The sequence below is a fragment of the Nanorana parkeri genome, unplaced genomic scaffold (assembly GCF_000935625.1).
Source record: "Nanorana parkeri isolate BGI_ZX_2015 unplaced genomic scaffold, ASM93562v1 scaffold1809, whole genome shotgun sequence".
NCBI lineage: Eukaryota > Metazoa > Chordata > Amphibia > Anura > Dicroglossidae > Nanorana > Nanorana parkeri.
Genome location: NW_017308077.1, coordinates 79,776 through 91,309, shown reverse-complemented (window position 1 = coordinate 91,309; position 11,534 = coordinate 79,776). Strand labels below are relative to the sequence as shown.

General features: G+C 41.9%; 1 protein-coding gene across 2 annotated transcripts in view; it reads right to left on the bottom strand.

The window, feature by feature from the left end:
* Positions 1-539: 539 nt before the first annotated feature.
* The window catches only part of UAP1 (UDP-N-acetylglucosamine pyrophosphorylase 1), a 12,096-nt gene continuing 1,101 nt past the window's right edge, over positions 540-11,534 (bottom strand). Inside the window, exons 2-11 of one of the 2 annotated variants that reach the window (XM_018571678.1) lie at positions 10,211-10,508; positions 9,049-9,253; positions 8,479-8,654; positions 8,222-8,394; positions 7,173-7,366; positions 6,676-6,816; positions 6,332-6,520; positions 5,637-5,684; positions 4,059-4,125; positions 540-978 (exon numbers count right to left, since the gene is read on the bottom strand). In XM_018571678.1, the coding sequence (XP_018427180.1) occupies positions 886-978; positions 4,059-4,125; positions 5,637-5,684; positions 6,332-6,520; positions 6,676-6,816; positions 7,173-7,366; positions 8,222-8,394; positions 8,479-8,654; positions 9,049-9,253; positions 10,211-10,490 (1,566 nt within the window). In that variant the 5' untranslated portion in view covers positions 10,491-10,508 and the 3' untranslated portion in view covers positions 540-885. The remainder of the gene's footprint in view (positions 979-4,058; positions 4,126-5,636; positions 5,685-6,331; positions 6,521-6,675; positions 6,817-7,172; positions 7,367-8,221; positions 8,395-8,478; positions 8,655-9,048; positions 9,254-10,210; positions 10,509-11,534) is intronic. The other variant, XM_018571679.1, reaches the window with a different exon arrangement.

The following is an 11,534-nucleotide window of genomic DNA, read 5'->3' as shown; positions in this document are numbered from 1 at the left end:
GCCTAGGGGCGAAAACGACAATTGCACTTCACATTACATATTGCCGCGAACGTCGGAGTGAGAGTAATAATTCTAGGGCCATCAATCATAGTTAGCACTAAACTGATATATAGCGGTATAAGCGTTTAAGTTCCCTATGGGAAATTTTGGGTATTGACGTGTTTGTGGCTTCACGGGCAAACGCAATTTTAAGGCTTGACGTTTGGTATCTATTTACCTGACGTGACCTCGTCTTTCATATTTCACCAAAAAATTGGGCATTATATTATATTTCTGTGCACTACATTTTTGTTTATTTTTTCCTAAAAATACTGGTTTGATAAACATTTGCACAAAAACCGTGTGACATACAAAATTGCAACTAGCATTTTTTTATTCTACAGGGCCTCTGCTTTCAGAACATATATCATTGTTTGGGGGTTTGAAGCCGTTTTCTAGACAAAAATTTATATTTTATCATGTGTGCGCAAATAGTAAGAAAATGCTCCAGACAGCAAGTGGTTAAGAAAAAAATAAAAACACACAAAGTAATAGACTTCAAAAATTTTATTTCCTTTCTTGAAAGAAAAGTTTCTGTTCACAAAATTAGATACACAAACATATGAGAAAAATAAAAAGATCACAGTACCATTAAAATAAATGTACAAGAGTGTGCTATGTACAAGTTTAAAAAAATAGTTCATTTCCCTTCATACTAAGTCCGCTATAAATACGTACATTTCCACTCAAGATTTGGCATTTAAAATGTTGACTAAAATGTCCAGCGATGGCAAACTGAGCAGAAAGATCCATAAGTATCATTTTTCAAGTACCTATCAATTTCCCCCCAAAGTGCCCCACCATAAATATGTCTAAATATGTAGATGTAGAGGATTTCTGAAGCTCTTAGAGGCCATTCTTCACCAGCTGGTGAATGCCATCTTCATCTATTGTAAGAGGTGCATGGAACTCCTTGTTCTTCACATAAGTCTCCAGGCCCTGATTGAGGAAAATAAAAGCATTTCAGTGATGACATCTGAGATAAATTGGCCCAATAAATGTCAGACTGGTGCATATAAAACCCACCAAGAAATCCAGCTGCATTAGCTGAAGCTTTCAAATTGATTGTTCTATTTCCGAATAGGACTTTGGGTAAAACAGCCATTTTTACTTTGCTTTCATCTAACCATATAATATACTGGACAGATCTTTGCTTACTGCCCAGGCAGAACAGTAATTCAAGGCGTGAGCACAAAAGGTTTCAATAAAAAAACAAAACTGACCACTTTCCTAGAGTAGAGCTAGCCATACAAGAATTAAAGTTCAGGAGATTCCTGCTGAATCAGCCAAAATGCAAGCCATAGGTGGGCCTGTTGACACCAGCCAGCTTCACAAAGGTCAACTGAAAATTTGGAGGAGCTGGGTGGAAAATTGACTTAATGACTGCTTCCAACCAGTAAATTTTTGGAAATTTCAGGAGATTCCTGCTGAATCTACCAAAATTCAAGCCATAGCTGGCCCTGTTGGCACCACCCAGCTCCACAAAAGTCAACTGAAAATTCTGGCAGAGCCAGGTGGACAATTATTGGCTGAACATAGACTACGTCCATTCAATCAATCCTCAGGTATTCAGACAGTCACAGGTGCCAGCTATCTGTATACAATAAGTGGCAGAGGAAGACACCCTCATCTACGCTATTTAGAGAGAAATCCAAAAACTTGATGGCTAACCCAAAAAGAACTAACCAAAACATGATTACCAGCAACCCCAAATAAAAGCAGGTATAAACTGCAGAATACCAAGGTAGGGTAAAAGCAACAGCCCCAAATGTACCCATATACAGGACCAAGCTTGGTTGCTTTTCTTTACAGAGCGAGTCACATGGCCCTCCTGTGTGTCTCAATATGCCCTTTCCCCTCAGGAAATCTGACTCATTTAGCCCTCGTTCACACCTGAATGTTTTGTAGCGCGTTTTACGCTCGACGAACGCTCAAAAATATAAATCCCATTGTATTCAATGGTCTGGTGGTCTTGGCGCATTTCCGCCCGTCCCTAACACGCTACAAAACGGCCCACGCCTGAAAAGGTACATGTACTACTTTGGGCCGTTTTTGTTGCGCGTTTCCATTGGGATACAGCCAAGTAGCCCTCGGAAACGCGCGTGTGTCGCGCGATTTTTTTTACCGCTAATCCCTGTAAGACAGACGCGCATTTACGATACACCTAGTTGTGAACCAGGCCTAAGAGTTCAGTCTCAAATACCAGTAAAGAGCAAAACACAGTTCAGCTGTCATCACACAATCATCAAGCATTACTCAAAGATTAGGTAACAGTTGTTGCTAATGCCGGTTACTGTTGTTTAGAGGGCAGTTCCCAGAGATTTGTGGAAGCTGAAATCTTTGCACATCTTAGCTAGATCTGAGTTCAGACTGGGTGGAGCACACATGGACACATGGAAAAGATGAGTTATATAGGGAGGAGATGACTTGCTTCCAGGTCCATTCTAGAACAGTTTGAGATGCTTCTGAGATCATTCACAGTTCAGTGACAGTTTTATTTGACCTGCAGTTGACCTTCTGAGCTGCATCAACCTTCTTTTGCATCCTCATTGACTTATATAGGAAAATAAGTAGTAGATTCTAACATCTACAGAGCCCATCCACTTAGGCCCTTATACAGATGTGGACTGCAAATACCCAGCAAATGATTTGTACCCGAAGGGCTTAACGTGCAACTAAATTTATTTAACAAAAGTGTACAAAGCATCCCATTTAACCTAAACTGCATTGTAAGTAGACAGAGCTTAGAGTCCACAGCTTGTCTTGGTAGCCAAAAGACCCCGTGCACCAACTTTGTTTTCAGTCACTTCCCCGAGCCGACTAGGCATAGTACTGTGCAGGCACAAGACAGCCCACTGATGTATTTGGATACCCCATCAAACAGTGTAGAGTTTATGTATAGATAGCCAATAGAGCCCAGAGCACTTGCACAATACCACCCCCAGCCAGCTCAGGCAAAAAGATGCAGTAGTGCAGATCTATGACAAGACAAGCTTTTGGTCTAAGGTCTACTCACAGTAAGTCATAAACGTTTTATTAGATGATTTCAGAACAAATATATATTACCCAGCAAAGAATTTCTTTAATTTTTTGCCGAAGCACTTATTGCAAGGGAAACGAGCCACCCTAAACCAGGGTGGCACCTGTTTTTTTTCCACAAACAGGTCACAAAAAGATTGAGGGGTGTGCAATTCCCATCGCCTGATGCCCGGGACATGCAGTACCGGGTGCCAGGTAGGTGGTTTCTTTTCTACATTTAGCCCTGCTGCAGGCTCTATAGAGCAGCCGCTCAATTTGTGCAAGTGATCTAGGGACCCGCGACCATGTGTTCAGGACGAAGAGCAGGGAGCAGCTCAGAGACCATCCATTCAGCCATCACAAGTAATTTGGGAAAATTGAATTAGCAGCTCAAATCTGCCACCCCCCCGCCTAGATTTACCTTCCGGTGAATGGTCCTTCCCCTCCACAGGTGCACCATCTGTACCCCGTACTGCTGTCCAGCTCAGCCCTGCGCTACAGATTTGGAATTTCACTTCCAAATTACAAGCACTGACCAATGAGAAGCGCTTCTTCTTCATGGTTACAATTATTTTTTGTATCACGATAAGTAGATTGCTATGAGTGACAAGTAGATTGGGCCCCTGCTTTAGTCCTTGGACAAGTAGATTTCTTAAAATGTTCACACGCCTGAGACTATACAATCTTTCATACATGAATGTCAGCAGGAAAAAAACTCTATACAGCTTGAATTTTCTGGCCAATTGCAGTGGGGCGAATGCTCTTTCTGCAGGTCTATCTTCCCATTTTCAGATAATCAAACTATTGTGCACCATACACATTGCCTGTACCCAGAATCATAGTTATAACACCTGACACTGCATATGTGATTCCAAACAAATGATATCTCTAGATGAGATTGTGAATGGTTTATGGAAAGATCTGTTTGTATCGTATACAAGTCCAGCAAATACTGCCTTCGGTCATTGTTTCCTTATTGGAGGCTGAATTTCAGAACTTACCTCTCCTGCATAGGAGACAAGCGGAGAAATCTCACACTGAATGGGCACATCACCAGCATCCTTCATGCTGAAATGGAAAAGAAAAAAAAAAAAAAGCCATTTTAACTGGCATATGAAGACACGTTTACTGTGTGATGACACCGATAGCAGAGAGATAAAGTCCGTTCCTCTGCCAGGCTAAAAAGTACATAGAACTAGAAGAGATAACCAGCCATAGAAGAGTAAAGATCATGCAGATCTGCTAATTAGTAACCACATGCTTCACTGAGAGAAGCCTGCAGAAAAAACAGAGCATGTCTATCATTCAGTCATTCAGACTCCAAATCTAAGAAGCAACTAAACTACAGCACTTTGTTCTAGTCATCGGGGGAATCACCCAGAGTCAGCAAAATCTGCACTGCTTCAATCAGTGAAGCTTAAAAGAAACAGTCACCACAGGTAGTGTTTATATAGAGTGTGTTCTTATCTCTTCTGGAAGGGAGCAGTTGGTATCAATTTGCGTATAAAGCTCAAATTAGGTCGGGCCAACTTTAATTTAAAACCAAAATCCCCCTTATCAATCACCTACCCCAATCAAATAATAGCCTATGGTGGTTGCCATTGTGAGTGCATTGCTTCAAAGAGTGCGGATACTTGGAAGACTGTAAACATGGGCATGGCAGTTCCTGTCATGAGAAAAAACATGAAGGCTTCCAATCCTGAATGCTGACCAACTGGGAATACTTTCTAAGTTACTAGCCAAGAACTTGGTGGAGAATGTCTTCTCTCCCTTCCCTGATCTGAACACTTCTTCCAGATCAGTGACCCAGAAGTATTAGCAGTGGGTCAGCCTAACAGCACTTTCAGCAGGTAATCAATGGCAGCCCATGCATTTTTCTCATTAAAGGTTTACTTTAATAAAAAAAAATATCAGTGAAGACTGCAAAAGATTAAAAAATAAAGTAGTCATTGAAAATACCAAAAAGAACTTAATGTATCATGAGGTCTGATAATTTTTTAGCTTATTTAGGAAAACAAAGAGCAACACCATGTCACAGCAAATAGACGTAAACGTTTATCAGTACAGTGGTCGAAGATACTCATCCTATGCAGGCAGGTTACTCTGCAACAGATTACACCATCTACAGGGATGGGCAAATCTGACAGATATGAAAGTCTAGGTCAGGCAGGAGCCGACTGTCTATAACGTGCAGGAGGTAGCAAGGAGAGGTTTAAGAACATTCCAATATGCCTGCATTCTTCATCCCATAGTTTTTTCTGTATGTGGAAGGGTCATCTGTTGATTAAATTTTAACTGGCTGACACTGGTTACTACATAACAATGTGCTCTTTGCTTTATTAAATAATTCTAAAAATCTTTCTTAGCTACATATTGTAATCTTACAAGTCACCTTTGTACACAATCCCTGAGGAAGTCATAAGATGTAGGACATGCAGAAATGATCAGAGCTCTGTGTATGTGAACACCTGTGTAGAGAGTTATGAGAAAAGACAGGAGGACTCTGAAGTATTAATTCCCTCCACCATGAAGCAGAGACTCCGGTTAGTAGAGACCCTGCACCATGCACCCATAATTACGTAGTCTCAGTCTTGTCCTGCGCACTTCCATTCTCTTGTCTGGATTGGCTGTGTTGAAGATAAACAGGCGGTGAAAGATTGCTCTTCATCCTTTGTGCCCAGCTTTGTGTAGGAACAGAAGGCGTAAATCCCCCATCAAGTTATTTTTTGCTGTCTGTGTCCTGCTAGAGGCATTTCCATTTGCTTCTTGTCTTGTAGGTGCAACAGGAGATGAGATGAAATCTCCCCAGAGTGAGAGGGATTTCCCATTTTAGACAGCTGTCACCAGAACAGGTGTCCTTATTAGAAGATTTCCCCTCACCTCTTATACTCCTAAGTTTAGAATGTGCCTTACTTTCTGTCTTGGTAACAATGGCCACCTTGACAAATAGAGTAAATAGAAGGGAGAATCTCCCCAGACAGCAATACAACATGACAGAGGGTCTAACCCTTTCCCACTCAGTCCTAAACTAAAAACACAGACATACAAGTACATATATTTATTTTACTTTGCCCTTTTCACATTGCAAATTTATTTTCCCTACAGAATGTGTAGACCCGAGTGATATGTTAGCCATCATTATGATTGAACACACAACATTTATGTAAGAACACTTTAACAAGCACAACCACATGCAATATCTAGTCTACTACTTATTACTGAAAGCTGCTTATCATAGGTTTAATGCGCTAGTAGTTAAAGTTAAGGTACTTACAGAGGAATTGCAGGGATATGGGTACCATTCTCATCCACAAAGTGGCCACCAGCATTGAGGACCCAACAGTGATGTAGTGACATGAGTGCATAGCGAGCAGTACTTGGGTTGTCCTTCCCATTTTGGCTATCTGCATTTTTCAAAGGGGAGAACTCTTCCTCACGTAAAACTTCAAATACCACAAACTTCCTGTGTATAAAAGACAAATACTATACAGTACTTGCAGTATACCCCAACATCTGTACAGAATATCAAAAGGGAACAGTAAGAAGCTGCCACAGTACTGCCACCAGCCAAACTGCATGGTGCAAGACCTTAGAGGCATGTTACCCACGTGTACTTACTTGGCAAACTGGAAGATATCAAAGACAAACTTCTCCATCTTTATTCCGTTGGGTTTATCTGGGTGAATAAGCAAACCCTGTGTGTCCACATAAGGTATTTTCTTCACCGCAACATGGTGCTGAAGTTGAGGCTCATGGACCCTACAACATATTGGAACATTTGAGAGATGGCCTTCACCAAGTCTTAAGTCCCCCCTTAGGCCCAATTCACACTGGGCGATCTTGCATTCCTGCAACTGGAACCTACAGATTCCTGTGCCACGCAATGCCAGCTGTCCCCATTCAGATGTGGCTGCTGTACCCATTTAAGCTAATGACCGGGTGACAGCAGCCGCATCTGTATATGATATGACTGCAGTTTACAGAAGTGGACACTGTCACCCGGTCATTAACTTGAACGGGTACAGCAGCCGCATCTCAATGTATGCAGAATGCCAGATCGCCTAGTGTGTACGAGAACCTATAATGCCTACATCTGTAACATTCTTGTTACTTACTCCACCACTTGCTGCAGGAACCGTCTTGTGAAGAAGTGGTTGGCGATGTTCCCAGCATTATACATAAGTCTTCCATCTGTACTCCTTTTCTGTGCTGTAGCCAGTGTGATCTCACTGTATTCCACAACCTGGTACACACCATCTACGCGACAAACTACACCTACAGGCTCAGTGGGATTCATCTTCTCTACTACCTAAAACAAAGCAGAAGGAACTTTTCCTGAATCAAAACAAAATCATTCTAACCACAGTGCATTCAATGGGGTAGACTTCTCTTGGCACCAGCCTACTGCCAGAGAAAACCTGGTGGCCTCTATTATGTAAACTGGAACCAAAGCTTGCATGGTCACATCCTGGCCTACTCTCCCACACTACTGGCCACTAAAATTGATAGGCAAACTTACTGGCCTATAAAGAGGTGTCAGACCAGTGCACTAACATATGAGCGCTAGCTAGAATTTGCAGAGCCAGATTTAGGGGGGCTCCTTTGTTAGTCTGGAAATAAACTGATAATGTATGCAGATCAGTTTCATTATAAAAGAACCCACCAGTTTGCTTTATCATAACTATTAGTTTTGGGTCAGCTTAGCCTTCAGAAGTCAAACTTCATACAGTTTATTTTATGACTCCTCTAAACTGGTCAAAAGGATTGATTCTAATACATGCTAAATGCTTTACGATGCAATAACCACTTGCCCAAAGAAATGCAGAGGTGGTGAACTGAGCACTGCTCTTTAACTCAGCAGAAATTGCCACTTTATTTAATGTCACACATTAGTCACTTTATAACACTTGTTCTTGCTACTGAACTCATTAGGGATGCACCGATACTTTGGGCGAGTACTTGTACTTGCCCAACTGCTCCAAATATTTATCCCGATACCAGAACTTCCAGTATCAGGAAGCTGGGCGGCAAGTACACGCATATATATAAAAAAGAAAATCGGTACTCTTACTCAATACTGAAAAAACAGTATCAGTGCATCCCTAGTATTTAAAGTACCTGAATCAATGAATCAAAAATCTGGTGGTTATTCATGGTTGCTTACCTTGGCTCCACAGTCTGCCTCCTTGTTCACACAGAATCCAATAAATACTGGATCAGCCACCTTCACTAAGATGTTATCTACACAATACACATGGATGTACTCGATACCTCTCTTTTCCATGTCCTGCAGCACTCCGTGTGTACCCAAGGCTCTGTACAGACCTCCGTTACCATCTGTAAATTGGATTGGAAGATGGTTATTAAACATTACTCCTATAGGAATTGCCAGTCGATTGTAGTTTCATCCAGTGAGCAAACCTGGAGCCATTGAGAGTTTTCCTTTCTCCTCCATAAGGATCTTCCCCTCAAAACTCATCGCTGGCAGCATCCCCTGCTGGAAAAGGATAATGTTTTGTTCTTCTAAGCCAAAGTAACAATATTTCTGAAAGAAATCACGAGTAGATTCCATGGTACGGCCACTTGTCATGATATACCTGTAACATATAAGTAATTTAATTTAGTGTGAAAAATAGTTAAAAGGAATTAAAGACTTAAACAAGCAGACTAGGGGATGTTAGACTAGCTAGTGTATGCACCTAGCAGGACTAGATACTGTATGCACCAGCTCAGATCACACACCCTAACTTTTGTGGACATACTAGTTGGGTATCCATACAGCCACAGGTGTACAGGAATACAATAGCTGGCCGAGCAGATTCCTCCACCCATGCAGTGCAGCGTAGACTTCAACCGACTTCTCTTGTTTAGCATGTATGGCAAGTATTATTTACTTTACAACAGCTTAAGGGCTGAGGTTTGGCTAACCCTGCTTTACACTATATAATTTCCCCCATTATATATTAAACAAACCTATTATCATGGTCTTACCAAGGAATAATACAGTCCTTCCCATGTCGTTCCTTTGCCAGTCTCTGCAGCTTTAAGATTCGCTCAGCTTGTATTTGGAAGAGACTTTTGTGAGAGGGCAGACCGACATCATACATACCCTTTGGGTATGACACCCCTAGGCGTGTTCCCTGCCCGCCAGCTAGCAGCAGAACAGCCACTTTACCATCAGCGATCTGATTAAAACCTGAAGTTCAAAAAAAAAGAAAAACCACTGTATTAGTTGGTAGTCAAGATGCATCTCTACATTCATCTAAATGATCTTTCCCATCAGTCATTTCAGTGATCATTAATGTACTGATCAATATCAACTTATCATAACTGAAGTCTACTTCAAGAACATCTAGGATTTAAAGCAAACGTTAAACTGTTCAACTTTAAAAAACGGTCAACTGTGAACATTGCAAGGCTTGCAGCTTTATACCTTATACTATTGTGAAGAAACAGGTCCTCTCACCTGGCTAGGGGCATGCTCACCTAGAGGTTCTAAAAAATGAGAACCATCTGCATTCTTTGAGAGACTTCACACAGCAACAGCCTGGAGAAATGTACAGGGTGCCTAATGCACAATGTCTGGCCCATTATTGAGCACTTGGGCAAGTTTTCAGGCTGCTGCCTGGCTCTGGCAGCCCAATAATAATGAATGAGCTCTCAATGTACAGCAATGGCTTGAAAAACCTGGCTCTGGCAGCCCAATAATAATGAATGAGCTCCCAATGTACAGCAATGGCTTGAAAAACAGACATGACCCTTTTTTTTGGGGGGGGCATTGCAGCCTATAGTATCAGTTAATTGGGGAGCCACCAAGGCACCTGGTAAAATGTGCATATTCAGTGTTTTACTGCAATGTGCAGAAGTGAAGGGGGCCTAATAGAAGGACTGATGTCTTCCCTTTTTCAATAAGAACAGTATTTCTGTACCCAGTACAGCGGGATGACTCACTTCTTAGATAGTTATCACCAGTGTCCCCCATTTGAAGATTACCTCCGTACCCCCTTTTTCATTAAGTACTGTCAAATTTTGTATTTCCTATGCTGTCTGTCTAGATAGAGAAGGCAAATCTCTCCAGTAGGGTCCAAGGCAGCACCTCAGAGGCACTCTGAACAGGTGAACCACTGGCCGCTATGAACAGGAGAACTTTTACCTTGAGCTTCCCATTGCTGAAGATGCTGTTGATCTCTTGTAACACTACCAAGCACCTCTTGGGGTACAGCCTCCATCCTGGCATCTACTTTTTCTTGTGTAGAAGAAGCAGAAAATGCATCCATCGCTCTCCTGAAGAATCCATTTAATTGCAAACAGTCCAAGCCCTTTAACTCCTCCAACAAGTGAGAACGCTGAATTTCTGACAGCTCGTCCCAAGATTGCAACACATGGCTTTGCCCGGCCTTAGACACACACTGACGTAGTTTGTCCAAATTCATTTTTCAGATCCCAAGTGTCTGCAGGGAGGAAGACATTTTAATCGTTTCAATCTCCAAAAGAGTTTAACTCTTTCACAACCCTTCCAGATTTTGAATCATGACCCCTGTCAAAAACAAGGATCTGTATAATAAACAGAACCAAAAAAGCAGCCATTTCATAAGTGCAGCATTCATTGCTTTGGTTAAAGCATTAGAAATGTAGTTCTTTGCTTCTGGTACCATTTACTGACCGCTACCCCCAGTCTCTGTGCTGCAATCTCCCTGCTGTACAAAATCAAAGCCTAAAGGGCGGATTCACATTATCACATTATCTTGTGGTGTGTACCAGCAAACTACACATGATGTCACAAACATTAGCCATTCATACATCCATCCACTGATCAATACCAGGGGAGTGCCTGCACAAACCAATGAGTCAGAGAGATGGACAGAGTACCAACGGGGCGGACAGAGGGATTGGCAGAGAACCAACAAAGTTGACAGAGAGATTGGCAGAGGACCTACGGAGGACCAATAAGGCGGACAGAGGGACAGTGGACCAGGTCTATTAAGAGCTTTTCAGTTCTTTGAAGCATTAATAGAAAACTACAAATATGTGAAGTTCCCCATCAGGTCCTCTGTCCTCTCCTCCGGCTCATTGGTGAGAGCAGATACTCCCCTGGTATCAATCGATGACGGGATTTATAAATAGCTGATGTTTGTGATTAGCTTGTAGTAGTGACAAATCCCTGGTATTCAGTATATTTGTAGCAGCAGTTAATCTTTGCTAGAAAATCACCAATCTGACATTATCCTTAATATATATATATATTAGTGCTGCGGAAATTAAATGATTAATCCCTCGATTAATCGTAAATTTTTTTGATCGATCAAAATTATTTTGAGCGATCAAAGTTCTTTTGATCCGTACTCACCTCTCCGCCGGCTTCCAAGTCTTCCGTCGGAGATCCGGTGACGTCACGAACATCACCGGACTCCTCCCCCCTTCCCCAAGTGGCTGTCGGCTAATGAAGGGAAAAGGGAGGAGGCCGGGGACGTCACTGG